General features: G+C 42.0%; 1 protein-coding gene across 1 annotated transcript in view; it reads right to left on the bottom strand.

The window, feature by feature from the left end:
* LOC111969077 (MAM domain-containing glycosylphosphatidylinositol anchor protein 1) overlaps positions 1-21,224 on the bottom strand; it is a 308,744-nt gene that overhangs the window by 159,866 nt on the left and 127,654 nt on the right. Inside the window, exon 4 of the mRNA XM_070445289.1 lies at positions 8,494-8,690. Coding sequence (XP_070301390.1) covers positions 8,494-8,690 — 197 coding nt within the window. The remainder of the gene's footprint in view (positions 1-8,493; positions 8,691-21,224) is intronic.

Below are 21,224 nucleotides of genomic sequence, written 5' to 3'. Positions count from 1 at the left end.
ACATTTAACATGTTGATATAAATGAGGTAAAACTGATTTAAGTTTCRCTGCATTAAAGTCCCCGGCTACTAGGAGCTCCGCCTCCGGGTGAGCATTTTCTTTTTTGCTTATGGGCGGAATGCAGCTCATTCAATGCTATCTCAGTGCCAGCCTCTGACTGTGGTGGTATGTAAACAGCTACAAAGAATATAGATGAGAACTCTCTCGGTAGGTAATGTGGTCTCCAGCTTATCATGAGAAACTCTCCCTCAGGCGAGCAATGGCTCGAGACTTCCTTAGATATCGTGCACCACCTGTTGTTTACAAAAATACATAGACCACCGCCCCTTGTTCTATCCTGACGGTACATCGTATAACCAGCCAGCTGTATGTCGATATTGTCTTCGTTCAGCCACGACTCCGTGAAGCATAGGATGTTACAGTTTTTAACTTCTTTGGGCTGCAAGCCCGAAGCCGGGCACAATATGACAACAGCCACTTCAAGTGCAGGGCGCGAAATTCAAAATATATTTTTTTGAAATATTTTACTTTCACACATTAACAAGTCCAATACAGCATATGKAAGATAAACATCTTGTGAATCCAGCCAACATGTCCGATTTTTWWAATGTTTTACAGCGAAAACACRGCGTATATTTATGTTAGCTCACCACCAAATACAAAAAAGGACAGACATTTTTCACAGCACAGGTAGCATGCACAAAACCAACCTAACTAACCAAGAACCAACCAAACTAACCAAAGAAACAACTTCATCAGATGACAGTCTTATAACATGTTATTCAATAAATCTATGTTTTGTTCGAAAAATTTGCATATTTGAGCTATAAATCAGTTTTACATTGCAGCTACCATCACAGCTACCGTCAGAATAGCACCGAAGCAGCCAGAGTAATTACAGACACCAACGTCAAGTACCTAATACTCATCATAAAACATTTCTGAAAAATACATGGTGTACAGCAAATGAAGACAGGCATCTTGTGATTCCAGCCCAATATTTCCGATTTCTTAAGTGTTTGACAGCGAAAACACAATATAGCATTATATTAGCTTACCACAATAGCCAGAAAACACAAGCCATTTACCAGCAGCAAAAGTTAGCGATCGTAAACAAACCAGCAAAAGATATATAATTTTTGACTACCTTGAAAGCTTCATCAGATGACAGTCCTATACATCAGGTATACATACACTTATGTTTGTTCGAAAATGTGGCATATTTTAGAGCTGAAATCAGTGGTTATACATTGTGCTAACGTAGCGTCTTTTTCCCACAAACTCCGGATATTTTTTCTGACACTCACATATTTTGACCAAACTAACTATTCATAAACATTACTAAAAATACATGTTGTATAGGAAATGAATAGATACACTAGTTCTTAATGCAATCGCCGTGTTAGAATTTCTAAAAAATAACTTCATTACGACATGCAGTTTACGTTATGGCGAGAGCGTGCCCAAAACTGGGCGCAAACTACTAGTTCACATGTTCGACAGATATATGAAATAGCATCATAAAATGGCTCCTACTTTTGATGATCTTCCATCAGAATGTTGTACAAGGGGTCCTTTGTCCAGAACAATCGTTGTTTGGATTTAGAATGTCCTCTTCTCCAGTCAATTAGCACGGAAAGCTAGCAAAGTGGCGCGAAGCTCTCCTTCCTGAACATACGCAGACAAAGCAACAACGCCTAACGTCCCGAAAAAAATTCAATAATCTAATAAAACTATATTGAAAAAACATACTTTACGATGATATTGTCACATGTATCAAATAAAATCAAAGCCGGAGATATTAGTCGTCTATAACGACAGCTTTACAGAAGGCAATACCAGGTCACTTCTCACGCGTTCCAGAAAACAGGAAATTGGGGTCACGTCATGCCAAGAGCTTTTATTCGACCTCAGATGATGTTATACACTCCATTTCTTCTCTCACTGCCTGTTGACATCTAGTGGAAGGTATGAAGTGCATGTATACTAATAAATATCAAGCACATTTATAGGCAGGCCCTAGAACAGAGCATCGATTTCAGATTTTCCACTTCCTGTCAGGAAGTTTGCTGCAAAATGAGTTCTGTTTTACTCACAGATATAATTCAAACGGTTTTAGAAACTAGAGAGTATTTTCTATCCAATAGTGATAATAATATGCATATTGTACGAGCAAGAATTGAGTACGAGGCCGTGTGAAATGGGCACCTTTTATCCAGGCTACTCAATACTGCCCCTGCAGCCCAAAGAGGTTAATGTCCTGTTGGTAGTTTAATCTTCCCAATAACTCGGCCATTTTATTGTCCAAAGATTGCATATTTGCGAGCAGAATTGAGGGGAGTGGGGGTTTATTCGATCGCCACCTACTCCTCAGAAGGCAGCCCACCCTCCGGTCTCTCTTTCACCTCCTCCACTTCACGCAGATCACTGGGATCGGGGCCTGTTCCCGAGGTAGCCGTATATCCTCGGGCTCGTCAGAGACGTGAAAGAAGACAAAGGATTCTGCTAGTCCGTGGTGAGTAATCTCAGTCCTGATGTCTAGAAGTTATTTTCGGTCATAAGAGACAGTAGCGGCAACATTATGTAAAAAATTGTTTAAAAAAAAAAATTACAAACAACGCAGACAAACAAACAAAAAAACACAATCGGTTGGGGGCGCGTAAAACGTCTGCCTTCTGCTCTGGCGCCATTTTGTCCTTGTTTGTCCATGTCCTTGTTAATCTTTGACACAAAGTAGTTTGTGATAAATAGCACAATACGTTTCATCTGAGTATTTGTTATAGTCAAAATAATCCATACATTATGCTGTGTCCTAATATCATAGAGCAGAGAGAATATATCTGATTAAAGGATTCAACATTTATTTTGGATGAGACCATCAGCCAAATGAAATATCATCATTAGAATAACAAATCCATCTCTTTTTTTCCATATATCTCTTTCACTTTCCATTCCCCTCTCTGTCCATCCTCTCTTGCTCTCTCGCTTCCTCCCTCGCCCTATTTCTCTCTGCAGTCCATAGAACTACATAGAGCTTTTCAAACTCTACTTCAATAATGATTTCCAGATAAGCTAGTTCATACTTCATTCCCACGGCTGCCTATTCCACCCGTCTATGCCTTGGTGTGCGTCCCAAATGGCAATATATTCCCTATATAATGCACTACTTTTGACCAGAGCCCTATGGGCCCTTGTCAAAAGTAGTGCAAAATAAAGGGAATAGGGTTCCATTTGGGATATAGGCTTGGCTGACTGAGTGGGATTTTTCCTGTCTCATTCTTCCACTGTCGTAGCGTGGGAAGAGCTACTCCGGCTAATTGTGCTCTCAGGGTGGCCCTTTGTAGCAGACCATACAGCGATTTCAATTAAAGGAGAACAGAGGAAACAATGCTAGTAGCTAGAAGGGGTCAGGGTTGGGGAGTAATGGATAACATGTCATCTGTTACGTTACCAGCTAAAATATTGTAATCAGATTTCAGATAATTAGAAAAATGTGATGATTACTTCTAGGATTCTCTGACAGGRGAATTAGAAGTGATGGCCTGAGATCCATCTCCCCTTTTAAGGGAATAACAAGATGCATAGACATTTGTGTGGGAAAAAACGATGACACCTTTCCGTTTTCTTAATGACATTGAAAAAAGGCCAAGTTTAAGTTTGTTCCGGCTGAGCGAGTCTGACCACAAGTCAGAGACCACAATGATGACACACCAAAATGAATTTGACGGATTGCGGGAAAAGAGCAGGAATAGGATTTTGTAGGCTATAGTGAAAGCTGTGTCTTCCAATGGTGCGACTGCTGTCGGGATAAAATATTATATGACCAACTTGAATAGARGCTTCAAGGTAAGGACGACAGCAGTGGTGTAGCCTATTTATTTATTTCACCTTTATTTAACCAGGTAAGCTAGTTGAGAACAAGTTCTCATTTACAACTGCGACCTGGCCAAGATAAAGCAAAAGAGTGCGACACAAACAACAACACAGAGTTACACATGGAATAAACAAGCGTACAGTCAATATCACAAGATAAAAAAAAGAAAGTCTATATACAGTGTGTGCAAATGGCGTGAGGAGTTAAAGCAATAAATAGGCCATAGTAGCGAAGTAATTACAGTTTAGCAAATTAACACTGGAGTGATAGATGAGTAGATGATGATGTGCAAGTAGAAATACTGGTGTGCAAAAGATCAGAAAAGTAAATAAAAACAATATGGGGATGAGGTAGGTAGATCTTGTATTCCAAGATGGCATAGCAGTCAGACGTCCTTTGTCCTCGTCTTGTCGTGTCCCGTGTATATATATATATTATATATTTTACATATATTCTTCGCATTTTTTCCCTAAAAACTCAACTTCAAAACATCTCCTACAACCCGCCTCACCAATAATTTTTTTTTTTTAAAGTATTTTTTCAACTCAAATCTGAAATCCACAACGAGAAGCTAGCCAGAAGTTTAGCCAGTTCACTGGCTAACGTTAGTATTATTCACTAACCCAGGTTGACGGTCATCAGCTACCTTTAGCCTCGAAAAGGCTTTGCCGCCAGTTTTGTACAACGCGACTCAGATCAGAGCAGTCCCGACCAGCCAATTTTCCTCTCCAGCTCCGCGGATTTCTAACGCAAGCTTCCTGGACATTTAACTGGATCTTGCGCTAGCCTAGCTGCTATCGGAGTGACTATTGGCTAACGTCGGTACCGGAGCAAACATCAATTATTCCGGAGCTAGCCAGCTGAAGAGTTCCATCAGCCACTCCTGGGCTACAATCACCTATCCGGACCCGCTTTACTGCCGATGCGGAGCCCCACCGGACCTTCATGACTGGACTACCYACGTTATCTGCCCGAGGGAGTTATCCAACTGGCCCCTCCATTGCAACGTAACCTGAACGCTCATCTGCAGCCCACTAATCGTTAGCTGTCTTATCGGCTGCTATCTGAATAGGTCTATCGAACTATTTTGCCAATTGGATTGGTCCCTTCTACCACACGGTACCCCACTAATCTACCGACGGAAATGCACGAGGTGGCTAAAAACAGACCTCCATCTTCTGCCAGCTTGCTACCCATGGCCCGGCTAGCTGTCTGAATCGCCGCGACCCCTACCAACCTCACTACTCACTGGACCCTTATGATCAATCGGCTAAGCATGCCTCTCCTTAATGTCAATATGCCTTGTCCATTGCTGTTCTGGTTAGTGTTTATTGGCTTATTTCACTGTAGAGCCTCTAGCCCTGCTCATTATACCTTATCCAACCTTTCAGTTCCACCACCCACACATGCGATGACATCACCTGGTTTCAATTATGTTTCTAGAGACAATGTCTCTCTCATCATCACTCAATGCCTAGGTTTACCTCCACTGTATTCACATCCTACCATACCTTTGTCTGTACATTATACCTTGAAGCTATTTTATCACCCCCAGAAACCTGCTCCTTTTACTCTCTGTTCCGGACATCCTAGACGATCAATTCTCATTTTAGACMAACCCTTATCCTACTYTTCCTCTGGTGATGTAGAGGTGAATCCAGGCCCTGCCGTTCCTAGCTCCACTCCTATTCCCCAGGKGCTCTCTTTTGATGACTTCTGTAACCGTTATAGCCTTGGTTTCATGCATGTTAACATTAGAAGCCTACTCCCACAGTTTGTTTTATTCACTGCTTTAGCACACTCTGCCAACCCGGATGTCCTAGCCGTGTCTGGCTTAGGAAGACCACCAAAAACTCTGAAATCTCCATCCCTAACTACAACATTTTCAGACAAAATAGAACGGCCAAAGGGGGAGGTGTTGCAATCTACTGCAGAGATAGCCTGCAGAGTTCTGTCCTACTATCCAGGTCTGTACCCAAACAATTTGAACTTCTACTTTTAAAAATCCACCTCTCTAAAAACCTGCTGGAGGTCATTTTGCAGGGCTCTGGCAGTGCTCCTCCTTGCACAAAGGCGGCGGTAGCGTCCTACTGCTGGGTTGTTGCCCTCCTACGGCCTCCTCCACGTCTCCTGATGTACTGGCCTGTCTCCTGGTAGCGCCTCCGATGCTCTGGACACTACGCTGACAGACACAGCAAACCTTCCTTGCACAGCTTGCCATTGATGTGCCATCCTGGATGAGCTGCACTACTGAGCCACTTGTGTGGTTGTAGACTCCGTCTCATGCTACCACTAGAGTGAGAAGCACCGCCAGCATTCAAAAGTGACCAAACATCAGCCAGGAAGCATAGGAACTGAGAAGTGGTCTGTGGTCACCACCTGCAGAACCACTCCTTTATTGGGGGTTCTTGCTAATTGGCTATAATTTCCACCTTTTGTCTATTCCATTTGCACAACACATGTGAAATTTATTGTCAATCAGTGTTGCTTCCTAAGTGGACAGTTTATTTCACAGAAGTGTGATTGACTTGGAGTTACATTGTGTTGTTTAAGTGTTCCCTTTTATTTTTGAGCAGTGTACACACACACACACACACACACACACACACACACACACACACACACACACACACACACAACACACACCACACACACACACACACACACACACACACACACACACACACCACCAACCACACACACAACACACACACACACACACACACACATATATATATATTTGTATTTATTATGGATCCCCATTAGCTGCTGCCAAGACAGCATCTACTCTTCCTGGGGTCCAGCAAAATTAAGGTAGTTTTACAATTTTAAAAACATTACAATACATTCATTAAATAATTCACAACCCACAAAGTGTGTGTGCCCTCAGGCCCATACTCCACTACCACATATCTACAACACAAAATCCATATGTACGGATGTGTAAATGTTATCATATGTGTGTGTGCATGTGTCTGTGCCTATGTTTGTTGCTTCACAGTCCCCGCTGTTCCATAAGGTTTATTTTGATCTGTTCTTTTAAATCTGATTCTACTGTTTGCATCAGTTACCTGATGTGGAATAGAGTTCCATGTAGTCATGGCTTTATGCAGTACTGTGCGCCCCCCAGTCTGTTCTGGACTTGGGGACTGTGAAGAGACCTCTGGTGGCATGCCTTGTGGGGTATGCATGGGTGCCTGTGCTMTGAGCTAGTCGTTTAAACAGACAGCTCGGTGCATTCAACATGTCATCACCTCTTACAAATACAAGTAGTGATAAAGTRAATCTCTCCTCTACTTTGAGCCAGGAAAAATGMACATGCATATTATTAATGTTTGCTCTCTGTGTACATCCAAGGGCCAGCCGTGCTGCCCTGTTTTGAGCCAACTGCAATTTTCCTAAGTCTCTCTTTGTGGCACCTGACCATACGACTGAACAGTAGTCCAGGTGCGACAAAACTAGAGCCTGTAGGACCTGCCTTGTTGATAGTGCTGTTAAGAAGGTAGAGTAGCACTTTATTATGAACAGACRTCTCCCCATCTTAGCTACTGTTGTATCAATATGTTTTGACCATGACAGTTTACAATCCAGGGTAACTCCAGGCAGTTTAGTCATCTCAACGTGCGTGGTATGTGTGCATAGTGTGAAGTGTTCAAGGATGAACACATCACATGGATAAGGTCTGTGTTTGGTATACGACGTACGTTCTACTACGTTATCCTTGCTGTACTGTTTGTTACGTTTGGTCTGGAATMTGAGTGTGTGTGCCTATACTTGTCTGTATGACGGTTCAAAGATATTCACTCCAATATCCTTGCTTTGTCCAACGTGATGTGATGAGCGAGCATGTGTATGTTTGTGATTAGGCCCATCTATGGGAGGCTGTATCCCTGTGCTGTTCTATGGGTTGAGGTAAAGTGTGAACGTAAACACAATGAAGGGGCACCTGGCACTGGCAGAACAACTACGGCACATTCACAATAGGTTGACGGTTTTACCCAGTTATATGTGGTGTATAAGCTGTGTGTTTTTCTCATACATCCAATACCTGTGTGTAGAATGGCTCATAGAAGCACACTGTTATGCTTGCTCTCTCTTATGGGTTGTGGTCATAGAGATATTTAAAGGACTAGATGGATATAACCCATTTTAGCACGGGCATTGCCATTGAAGACCTAAGACCGCCAGCATTTTAAAGTAGTCAACAGGGTGGGGATTCCTATTTGTTGGGAGCGATCAGACAATGATCAGAGCACCGTCTTCTTCAAATTGTAAATTGGGTTGCCTATAGTTTGTAAATGGCTTTAAGCTATTTCACCGCCATTTAGTGGCCACAATACATTTTGGTTCAGGACCCCAGTACTGCAGGTGGAGGTAAATAACCAATATTAGCTTTATGCTTTTTTCAAATACAAAATAAGAAAATTGACTACTTAAAAATGGAGAGGTCACAGATGCCATAATGGCACAGGTACAAAGATGAGTCCTATATCTATTTCGATGGTTGTGGTTCATTTGTGTGTGCATGTTTATGTGTATGCCGTGAGCCTCTGTCCATACTGTTCTATGGGTTGTGGTGAATTTGGAGTGTGAACTTGTGTGCGGTCCTCTTACAGTACCTGTGTGTAGAGCGGTTCGTAGATGTCCACTCCGGTATCCTTGCTCTGCTCTATGGGTGTGTTGCCACGTTTCCAGATGAAGCGGGCTGGGGGGTTGGAGTTGACCGTACAGCGCAGGAACACCGTCTTCTCCTGGTAATAGCTCCCGCGCACATCACTGATGGTCTGGTGCACTGTCAGCACGGGTTTGTCGAGGTCTAGAAACACACACACATATACACACACACTTTGTCAATATCAAGAATATGTTTCTCCAAATACTATACAAAACTCCATCAAGGTTATGTAAAGACCTTCACAATGGTTACACTGTACTACGCAGTCTCCACCTACTGTACCGTATACATTACTGAGACACTCCACAAATGAATCAGGAAAATATCTACACTACAGGGTTACCTGCCTATATAGGTGCAGCAGGAAAATGTGTGTGTGTGTGTGTGTTTCCGTGCATGACTCAGGTAATTTTGGCTACCTTCCTGTGTTATGTACTGTAGGTGCAGTCCTCTACAGATGCCAGATCTTAATTTGATCATCCTGTTGTTGCAGGAATTTTTCTGCACTGTAGGAAATGTAAGCTTGTAGTGTATTCAAAGTTTACAATTGGGGCAGCCCACCGAACACACAGGACCATTTTTGCTCAAGTCCCTGACATTGGTCAATGTTTTTCCTTGAGGCCCCCATTATTAGCCAGGTAATGATAATTTTGCACCCAAAAATCAGGCTAAAAATCTGTCCGCCCGTTTACAAATGCTTCGAAATGCTTTTTTTGTAATTTCCACCAAAAAATATCAGACTTGATTGTCCATAACAAAACATTTATCAACCCCTACAAAAAAAATTGCTATTCATTATTAGCCTTACTGTTATCCCGAAAATAAAACACACTGGTTTCAGACCACTATCCCAGGAAAGATTGTACAGTTAGATGGCTTCTCTTCTTCAAAAGATCGAAGAGTACAGTATACAATGCATTATCTCTCTTTCCTATCTCACACACACACACACACACACAGAATACATACGTATGTATACTGAGATCATGTGACAGATCATGTGACACTTAGTTAAATAAAGTCCACCTGTGTGCAATCTATGTGATTTCTGAAGGTAATTGGTGGCACCAGATCTTATTTAGGGGCTCCATAGCAACAGGGATGAATACATATGCACGTACCACTTTTCCATTTATTTTTTTATTTTTTATGTACATTACCTGACATCCAAATAAAAATCCATTTAAATGACAGGTTGTAATGCAACAAAATAGGAAAAATGCAAATTAGGGATGAATACTTTTGCAATACACTGTACATGTGTAGCCCAGCTAGCAAGGACCTAGACATCTGACTACTGGTGGCTATGAGTCAACATACTATTGTAGGCACAAAAGAATATCACAAACTCTCTTAAAATGTGTCTAACTGCCACTAATGTTACATTGTGAGGCTGCAGTCAAATGTCATATTATGCTGTCTAATGGGAAAGTTGGAGAGGGGGAGAGAGAGAGATTTTGACAAGCCTACTTAATTTTTCTTGTCTTTCCTTCTGTCTGTCTTTCTTCCTCTTTTTCCACTGTCTTCTCTCTCTCTCTCTCTTTCAATCTGTAATTTCGTACCTTTTTCTCTTATCTCTGTATATCTCCCTGTCAGTGTAATCTCCCTATTTCCAGTGTGTTAATAATTTCAACAGCTTTCACGTCCATGAAAGAGTCTTTCCTCTATATCCCTCCATCGCTCCCACTGCTACCGTATCTTAATTTGACCCAGTTTCTCACAGCAGGAAAATAATCCCGCAGCCACAGGGAATGTGAATTATTATGTTGATTATAATTAATGGACATTTTTTGAAGGGGTTTATACATTTTTTGTATAAAGGGCAAATCAAGTCGGAAACTTTAAACTAGAAATTACAAACTTCAGAAGCCTTTTTAAACCTGGAATACGATACAAACTGTGCAGGAAAAGTATTGCAACAACAGGATGATCAAATTAAGATATGATCTATATGGTGACATTGGGCTCATTTGATGAGGACTGGGGAAGTTAAAGGTTTGTGTGTGTGTATATATATATATATATTTCCTCATAATCCTGGACTATCGGACCGCCAGTTTGCAATCGCAATAAATAATCTGCTCAGACCCCAACCAAGGAGCATCAAAAGTCGTGCTATAAATTCTCAGACAACACAAAGATTCCTTGATGCCCTTCCAGACTCCTTCTGCCTACCCAAGGACGTGGACAAAAATCAGTTAACCACCTAACTGAGGAACTCAATTTAACCTTGCACAATACCCTAGATGCAGTCGCACCCATAAAAACTAAAAACATTTGTCATAAGAAACTAGCTCCCTGGTATACAGAAAATACCTGAGCTCTGAAGCAAGCTTCCAGAAAATTGGAACGGAAATGGCGCCACACCAAACTGGAAGTCTTCCGACTAGCTTGGAAAGACAGTACCGTGCAGTATCGAAGAGCCCTCACTGCTGCTCGATCATCCTATTTTTCCAACTTAATTGAGGAAAATATGAACAATCCAAAATGTATTTTTGATACTGTCGCAAAGCTAACTAAAAAGCAGCATTCCCCAAGWGAGGATGGCTTTCACTTCAGCAGTAATAAATTCATGAACTTCTCTGAGGAAAAGATCATGATCATTAGAAAGCAAATTACGGACTCCTCTTTAAATCTGCGTATTCCTCCAAAGCTCAGCTGTCCTGAGTCTGCACAACTCTGCCAGGACCTAGGATCAAGAGAGACACTTAAGTGTTTTAGTACTATATCTCTTGACACAATTATGAAAATAATCATGGCCTCTAAACCTTCAAGCTGCATACTGGACCCTATTCCAACTAAACTACTGAAAGAGCTGCTTCCTGTGCTCGGCCCTCCTATGTTGAACATAATAAATGGCTCTCTATCCACCGGATGTGTACCAAACTCACTAAAAATGGCAGTAATAAAGCCTCTCTTGAAAAAGCCAAACCTTGACCCAGAAAATATAAAAAACTATCGGCCTATATCGAATCTTCCATTCCTCTCAAAAAATGTTGAAAAAGCTGTTGCGCAGCAACTCACTGCCTTCCTGAAGACAAACAATGTATACGAAATGCTTCAGTCTGGATTTAGACCCCATCATAGCACTGAGACTGCACTTGTGAAGGTGGTAAATGACCGTTTAATGGCGTCAGACCGAGGCTCTGCATCTGTCCTCGTGCTACTAGACCTTATACCATCGATCACCACATTCTTTTGGAGAGATTGGACACCKAWATTGGTCTACACGGACAAGTTCTGGCCTGGTTTAGATCTTATATGTTGGAAAGATATCAGTTTGTCTCTGTGAATGGTTTGTCCTCTGACAAATCAACTGTAAATTTCGGCGTTCCTCAAGGTTCCGTTTTAGGACCACTATTGTTTTCACTATTTATTTTACCTCTTGGGGATGTCATTCGAAAACATAATGTTAACTTTCACTGCTATGCGGATGACACACAGCTGTACATTTCAATGAAACATGGTGAAGCCCCAAAATTGCCCTCGCTAGAAAGCCTGTGTTTCAAACATAAGGAAGTGGATGGCTGCAAACTTTCTACTTTTAAACTCGGACAAAACAGAGATGCTTGTTCTAGGGCCAAGAAACAAAGAGATCTTCTGTTGAATCTGACAATTAATCTTGATGGTTGTAAAGTCGTCTCAAATAAAACTGTGAAGGACCTCGGCGTTACTCTGGACCCTGATCTTTCTTTTGACGAACATATCAAGACTGTTTCAAGGACAGCTTTTTTCCATCTACGTAACATTGCAAAAATCAGAAACTTTCTGTCCAAAATGATTCAGAAAAAATTTCCATGCCATGCTTGTTCACTTCTAGGATTAGACACTGCATGCTCTACTTTCGGCTACCGTGGAATGAAGACTAAATAAACATCAGTTAGTGCTAAATATGGCTGGCTAGAATCCTCACTAGAAACCCAAAAACATTGATCATATTACTCCTACTGGTAGCTTCCCTACAAGGGCTGATTTCAAGTTTACTGTTAACCTACAAAGCTTTACAGCGGCTTGCTCCTACCTATCTTTCCGAAGTTGGTCCTGTTGCCGTACATACCTACACGTACGCTACGGTCCACCAATGACGCGAGCCTTCCTAATTGTCCTAGAATTTCTAGACAAACAGCATGAGGCGCAGGGCTTTCTCGCCTATAGATCTCCTTTTTTATGGACGGATGGTCTGCCTACCCATGTGAGAGACGCAGACTCCACGAAGTCTAACCTTTAACGTCTCTTCACTGAAGACTCATCTCTTTCAGTAGGTCATATGATTGAGTGTAGTCTGGCCCAGGAGTGTGAAGGTGAACGGAAAGGCTCTGGAGCAACGAACGGCCTTGCTGTCTCTGCCTCGGAAGGTTGCCCTCTCTCCACTGGGATCTCCTGCTCTAACCCTACTATACAGGGCTGAGTCACTGGCTACTGGTGCTCTTTCTGTCCGATCCCTAGGAGGGGTGCGTCACTTGAGTGGGTGTGTGAGTCACTGACGTGATCTTCCTGTCTGGTTGGCGCCCCCCCTTTGTTTGTGCCGTGGCGGAGATCTTTGTGGGCTATACTGGCGGCCTTGTCTCAGGATTGGGTAAGTTGGGTGAGGTAGATATGATCCCTGCTCAGTGGTGTGGGGGGGTTGTGCTTTGGCGAAAAGTGGTGGTTGGAGGTATATCCTTATCCCTGTTTGGCCTGCTGCGCGGGGTTATCATCGGATGGTGCCACAGTGTCTCCTGACGCCCTCCTGTCTCAGCCTCCAGTATTTATACTGCAGTAGTTTTATGTGCGCGGGGAGCTAGAGGTGCAGTTTGTTATATCTGGGGGACTTCTCCTGTTCTTATCGTGTTCCGTGTCGTGAGATTTAAGTATGCTCTTTCTAATTCTCCCTCCTTCTCTCTTTCTTTCTCTCTCTCGGAGGACCTGAGCCCTAGGACACATGCTCTAGCGTCAACTACCTGCATGATGACTCCTTGCTGTTCCCAGCTCACCTGACCTTCGCTCTGCTCCAGTCACTTGTTCTGCTAGCTGGCTATGGACCTCGCTACGCCTGGTTCAGGAAACCGGACGTGCTACCTGTCCCAGACCTGCTGTTTTCAACTCTCTAGGGACCGCAGGAGCGGTAGAGATACTCTTAATGATCGGCTATGAAAAGCCAACTGACATTTACTCCTGAGGTGCTGACTTGCTACACCCTCGATAACTACTGTGATTATTATTATTTGACCATGCTGGTCATTTATGAACTTGAACATCTTGGCATGTTCTGTTATAATCTCCACCCGGCACAGCCGAAAGAGACTGGCCACCCCTCATACTCTGGTTCCTCTCTAGGTTTTCTTCTAGGGTGGCCTTTCTAGGGAGTTTTCAACCTACCCACCCGTGATTCTACACCTTCTTACACCTCACTCTGTTTAGCTGGGGGTGATTCTACTGTACCATGCACTGTACGGAGATAATACAGACTGAATGTACTAAGAGGCTATTTTAATACATATTTCGATCTTGATGCATAACAATAGACACACAGTACCCGAATACAGATCACCCATATAATGCGATTATACTAAAAATGATAAAACAGTGGTAGGAAAATATACATTGAGGGCACTATATTATAGTGATGCAACGTGTACAAAAAATACATAATAGATACCCTTATTACAATGACAGACATATTATCCAGTATATGTCATAATATAACCAATAATCTAGAGATATTTCCATGAGTATGATTCTTATATGTATATTATTTACTCAGTAGACATCCTTAGGTGTGTAATGGGTACAGTATCATTATATTCAGAATAGCCATCTTAATAGCATGAGTGAATAAATATACACTCCAACATGTAAGCCGATGTGATATATATGTACATTATGAGTGCGCGCAATGATGATTCGTTTCCTGCCAACTTGCTGCCAGCCTAATTGGCACATTGACAACGTGCTCAGTCACTGAGACGCTATCTAACTGCCACCTACTCCGGTGCAGCTCCCCTACACCTCTGCACCTTCTATCCTCTTTTCCCTGTCACCGTCTTCCTCTCCCTCCCTTTCTTTCGCTCTTCTGTTGGCAGGTGACACTGGCAGGAAACAGAGATGGAGAGGATAGCTAATCAGGTAATCCGGATCATCTGTGGGCTATAGGCTTCTGGCTGTAGAAACTGTAGTATTATGTGTTTGAGAATGGACTGGGAATGTTTTGGCTTGATACACCTGCATGAGAATGGACTAGGAATAGTTTGGCTTGATATGCCTGTGGTTTGGTGTATTTTCTTTTATTGTAATTGCGAGCATTTATCCATTGTGTGTGTGTGTGTGTGTTTGTCCTGTGTTGTGGAGCATTGCTGGAAGGATCTGACAAAAGCGGGAGACTTGGGGCATAAACAAAGTCAGGATCAGCAGCTTTTATCTGAGGCTCTGAAAGTTCTGTTTCTGCACCCTGGGATCAGGGGAAAGAGGAGGATGGAAAGGGGAACGGTGAGTCTGAAGCTTGGACTCAAGCCTGAATGTGGACAAAGTCCAAAATTGTTCAATATCAGCAGATTCGGTTGTTTTCTGTAATGCAACCACTGTCCACACACTTTAATTCTCTCTCTGTCCCACTTTCTGGACCAATATTTTCCTGTCTCTTCAATCTCTCTCTCTCAATTTCAATTTCAGGGCTTTATTGGCATGGGAAAAATATGTTAACATTGCAAAAGCAAGTGAAGTAGATAATAAACAAACATGTAAACATTACACTCACAAAAGATCCAAAAGAATAAAGACATTTCAAAATGTCAGATTATTTCAAATTCTCTGGGGGTCTGTGTATTCTGAGGGAAATATGTGTCTCTAATATGGCCATACATTTGGCAGGAGGTTAGGAAGTGCAGCTCAGTTTCCACCTCATTTTGTGGGCAGTGTGCACAAAGCCTGTCTTCTCCACGGTGGCCTCTCTCAACAGCAAGGCTATGCTCACTGTACATAGTCAAAGCTTCCCTTAAGTTTGGGTCAGTCAAAGTGGTCAGGTGTATTGTTTTAGAGTTCCGGGAGGGGGGCTGAGTGGCATCTCAGCCGAGTGGGGAGGGAACGCTGTAACTTCGAAATGGGTTCAGGTACATCCCGGAGAATGGTGCCAAAATGGAGAAAGTGCTGCTCGTGGTATGCATCCCAATATACCTGACCACTGTGACTGACTCAAAAATAAGGAAAGCTTTGACTATGTACAGACTAGCAAGATGGCGCCGACAGATGGGGCAGCTCTGCTTCTCGCTCCGAAGCAACTTTGCAGAATTGTATTTCTTACATTATTACCGCAGGAAATATTTTGTGTTATTACATACAGCCAGAAATAACTTTTAGATATCAGAGTGGTAACTCACCAGCATTATGACTGGGAATACGACTTTCCGGAATTGGATCCTTGTTCGTACCCCCCAGGGCAATTGAACTGATTCCAGAGGCTGATCCAAATCACCGCTGGCGGAGAAGAGGTATTAGGAGTGGACTTCTAGTCCGCGCACACCATCCACCACATCCGTGTATATTACTTATTAATGTTCAGTCTCTAGATAATAAAGAAGACGGGCTCAGGGCGAGAATCTCCTTCCAGAGAGACATCAGGGATTGTAACATACTCTGTTTCACGAAAACATGGCTCTCTCAGGATATACTGTCTTTGTCCATARAGCCAGCTGTGTTCTCAGTATATGGCGCAGATAGGAATAAAGAACTCTCCGGGAAGAAGAAAAGCGGAGGTGTATGCTTCATGATTATCCACTCATGGTGTGATTGTGATAACATACAGAAACTCTAGTCCTGTTGTTCACCCGACCTAGAATACCTCACAATCAAATCCCGACAGTTTTACTTCCAAGAGAATAATCTTTGGTTATTGTCACAGCTGTGTATATTCCCCCTCAAGCCGATACCACAACGGCCCTCAAAGAACTTCACTGGACAGTATGCAAACTGGAAACCACATAACCTGAGGCCGCATTTATTGCAGCTGGTGATTTTAACAAGGCAAATAGAGTGCCTTGCAAAAGTATTCATCCCCCTTTTCGTTGTTCCTATTTTGCTGCATTACAACCTGTAATTAACATTTGTATTTCATGTAATGTACATAAACAAAAATAGTTTTTTTCACTTCATCAATTTGGACTAACTTGTTTCAAAAAAAGAAAAAACTGAAAAGTGGTGAGTGCATATGTATTCACCCCCTTTGCTATGAAGCCCCTAAATAAGATCTGGTGCAACCAATTACCTTCAGAAGTCACATAATTAGTTAGATTGCACACAAGTGGACTTTCTTTATTTAAGTGTCACATGATCTCAGTATATATACACACACCTGTTCTGAAAGGCCCCAGAGTCTGCAACACCACTAAGCAAGGGGAAGTTACCAGGAAGTGTATAGGAGATGTTGTACCCACTGTTGCTATTAAAACCTACCTACCTAACCAGAAACCATGGACAGAGGGCAGCGTTCACGCTAAACTGAAAGCAGGAACCACCCCATTTAACCATGGCGAGGTGATTGGGAATATTGCAGAATAACCCCCGTAAGGCAATCAAACAGGCAAAACGTCAGTATAGAGACAAAGTGAAGTCGCTATTCAACAGCTCAGACATGAGACGTATGTGGCAGGGTCTACAGACATTCATAAACTACAAAGGGAAAACCAGCCACGTCGCAGACACCGACGTCTTGCTTCCGGACAAGCTAAACATCTTCTTCGCCCGCTTTGAGGATAACACAGTGCCACTCTGGGCTCTCCTTCTCCGTGGCCGACCTGCGTAAGACATTTAAGCGTGTTAACCCTCGCAAGGCTGCCGGCTCAGACGGCATCCATAGCCACGTCCTCGGAGCATGTGTAGACCAGCTGGTTGGAGTGTTTACCACTTGCTTCAAGATGTCCACCATTGTGCCTGTACCCAATAAAGCAAAGATAACTGAACTAAATGACTATCGCCCCGTAAGACTCACTTCTGTCATCATGAAGTGTTTTGAGAGAATAGTTGAGGATCACATCACCTCTACCTTACCCACTTCAATTTGCTTACCGCCCCAACAGATCCACAGATGATACAATCGCCATCGTACTGCACACTGCCCTATCCCATCTGGACAAGAGGAATACCTATGTAAGAATGCAGTTCATTGACTATAGRTCAGCATTCAACACCATAGTACCCTCCATGCTCATCATTAAGCTGGGGGGCCTGGGTCTGAACCACGCCCTGTGCAACTGGGTCCTGGACTTCCTGACGGGCTTCCCTCCAGGTGGTGAAGATAGGAAACAACACCTCCACTTCGCTGATCCTCAACACAGGGTACCCACAAGAGTCATTTCTCAGCCCCCTCCTGTACTCACTGTTCACCCATGACGGCGTGGCCACGCATGCCTCCAACTTAATCATCAAGTTTGCAGAAGACACAACAGTAGTAGGCCTGATTACCAACAATGACGAGACAGCCTACAGATATGAGGTGAGGGCCGGGAGTGTGGTGCCAGGAAAATAACCTCTTACTCAATGTCGACAAAACAAAATGATKTGATCGTGGACTTCAAGAAACAGCAGAGGGAGCACGCCCCTATCCACATCGACGGGACCGCAGTGGAGCAGGTGGAAAGCTTTAAGTTCCTCGGCGTACACGTCACTGATGATCTGAAATGGTCCACCCACACAGACAGTGGTGTCATGTCTTTACTATTAATCTACAATGTAAAAAAAAATGTAAAAATAAAGAAAAACCCTGGAATTAGTAGGTGTGTCCAAACTTTTGACTGGAACTGTCAGTAAATTTGTCAGAATACTTTTTTTACAAGGCACACCTGTTAACTGAAATGCATTCCAGGTGACTACCTCATGAAGCTGGTTGAGAGAATACCAAGAGTGTGCAAAGCTGTCATCAAGGCAAAGGGTGGCTACTTTGAAGAATCTCAAATATAAAATATATTTTTGTTGAACACTTTTTTGGTTACTTTTTTGGATGTCTTCACTATTAATCTACAATGTATTAAATAGTATAAATAAAGAAAAACCCTTGAATGAGTAGGTGTGTCCAAACTTTTGACTGGTACTGTATATATTACATACATATCTTAAAAATATATATTTTCCTTTATTATTTTCCATTATTTTCCACACTACCACCCTCCCCTAATTGGAGCAAATGAATGAACAACAGCACTTTGGCTTTTGACACAATATATTTTAAAATAGTTATATTTTGTTTGTTTTTAGTCCTTCCTCTACCCTCAACCTCTCCCATCTATTTCTGATGTCCATCCAGTTTGATTTAATTTGCCATATATTTTGAACTGTGCTGTTTCACAAAAGTTCTGAACCTACGTTCTGAACCGTGAATCAGTTCAAATTTAAGTATAACTTTTGTATGACTGAATCCTTTAGTGAGAGATCTAATGCTTTAATATATAATATATTATATATATTTCCCTCCGAATTCATGTTCATTATATAAAATGGGCCCTTTTAATTTTGTCTGGCTTGCCAGTCCAAATAAAATGGAAAGTGTATAGTATTATATAGAGCCATTATTGCATGGAACTCCGTTCCATCTCATATTGCTCAAATGAACAGCAAATAAAATCTACACCTCATGGCCCAACACCTCTCCCCTATTTGATCTAGATAGTTTGTGTGTATGTATTGGTATTGATATGTAGGCTACGTATGCCTTTTTAAAATATTTTTTTAATTGATAGTTTGTCCATGAGCTGTTGTCTATTAATGTTCCGTATTACAGTGCATTCGTAAAGTATTCAAACCCCTGCCCTTTTTACACATTTTGATACGTTACAGCCTTATTCTAAAATGCATTAAATGAATCTACACATAATACCCAATAAAGACAAAGCGAAAACAGGTTTAGACATTATTGCAAATTTATAAAAAATAAAACAGAAATAGCTTATGTACATAAGTATTCAGAGCCCTTGCTATGACACACCAAATGTAGCTCAGGTGCTTCCTGTTTCCATTGATCATCCTTGATGTTTCTACAACTTGATTGGAGTCCACCTGTGGTAAATTCAATTGATTGTGCATGATTTAGAAAAGGCACGCACCGGTCTATTTAAGGTCCCACAGTTGACAGTGCATGTCAAATTAAAAACCAAGACACGATTGTGTGGAGGCACCCTTCTGGGGAAGGGTACCAAAAAATGTCTGTAGAATTGAAAGTCCGCAAGAACACAGCGGCCTCCATCATTCTTAAATGGAAGAAGTTTGGAACCACCAATACTCTTCCTAGAGATGGCTGCCTGGCCAAACTGAGCAATCGAGGGAGAAGGGCCTTGGTCAGGGAGGTGACCAAGAGCCCGATGGTCACTCTGACAGAGCTCCAGAGTTCCTCTGCTGAGATGGGATAAACTTCCGGAAGGACAACCATCTCTGCAGCACTCCTCAGTAGAAGGCACATGACAGGCCTCTTGGAGTTTTATAAAAGGCACCTAAAGGACTCAGACCATGAGAAACAAGATTCTCTGGTCTGATGAAACCAAGATGGAACTCTTTGACCTGAAGTCTCTGAATCTCCTTGAGTGGCTCAGCCAGAACCCGGACATCTCTGGAGAGACCTAAAAATAGCTGTGCAGCAATGCTCCCCATCCACCCTGACAGACATTAAGAGGATCTGCAGAAAATAATGGGAGAAACTCCCCAAATACAGCTGTGCCAGGCTTGTAGCATCATACCTCAAAATACTTGAGGCTGTAATCGCTGCAAAAGGTGCTTCAACAAAGTACTGAGTAAATGGTCTGAATACTTGTGTAAATGTGATATTTCCATGTATTATACATTTGCAAAAATTTCTACAACCCTATTTTTGCTTTGCATTATGGGGTATTGTGTAAATTGATGAGGGAAAAAACATATTTAATCCATTTTAGAATAAGGCTGTAATGCAACAAAATGTGGGAAAAGTAATGGGGTTTAAATACTTTCTGAATGCACTGTATGTCTGTATGTCATGTTTTGTGTGGACCCCAGGAAGAGTAGCTAATGCTTTTTCCCCCCTCCTAATCAAATACCAACTCACTGTCAGACCATCTTATTGGTAACCCACACAATATAGTATTTATCATAATTTCGTTGTAATCCAGAGGTTAAAACTATCTAGATCCTCTGAGGGATCCAAATTGTGGATTTAAAATTAACCATGAATCATCAGCGTAAAATGACACCTTTGTTTTTAAGCTCTGGATTTCAAACCCCTTGATTTTATTGTTGGATCTGATTTTAACAGCTAACATTTCGATGCCGATAATAAATAGATATGCCGATAGTAGACAACCTTGTTTTACTCCTCTTGACAGTCTAAAACTTTCTGAGAAGTAGCCATTATTTACTATTTTACACTTAGGGTTACTATAAATAACTTTAAACCATTTTATAAGAGATTCTCCAAAATTTAAATATTCCAGGCATTTATATATAAACTCCAGTCGTACTTTATCAAAAGCCTTTTCAAAGTCAGCTAAGAAAACCAGGCCTGGTTCCCCGATATTTCATAGTATTCTATTGTGTCCACTACTTGTCTTATCTCCAATTTATCGTCCATGTAAAAAACCTGTCTGATTAGAATGAATAATATCCGACAATATCTTTTCAATTCTATGCATATTGCTAGAATCTTTGCATCACAACACTGAAGTGTAAGAGGCCTCGAATTTTTTT

The sequence above is a fragment of the Salvelinus sp. IW2-2015 genome, linkage group LG10, assembly GCF_002910315.2.
Source record: "Salvelinus sp. IW2-2015 linkage group LG10, ASM291031v2, whole genome shotgun sequence".
Taxonomy (NCBI): Eukaryota; Metazoa; Chordata; class Actinopteri; order Salmoniformes; family Salmonidae; genus Salvelinus; species Salvelinus sp. IW2-2015.
The sequence above is the reverse complement of the archived record's forward strand: the minus strand, read 5'-3'. Positions and strand labels throughout refer to the sequence as shown.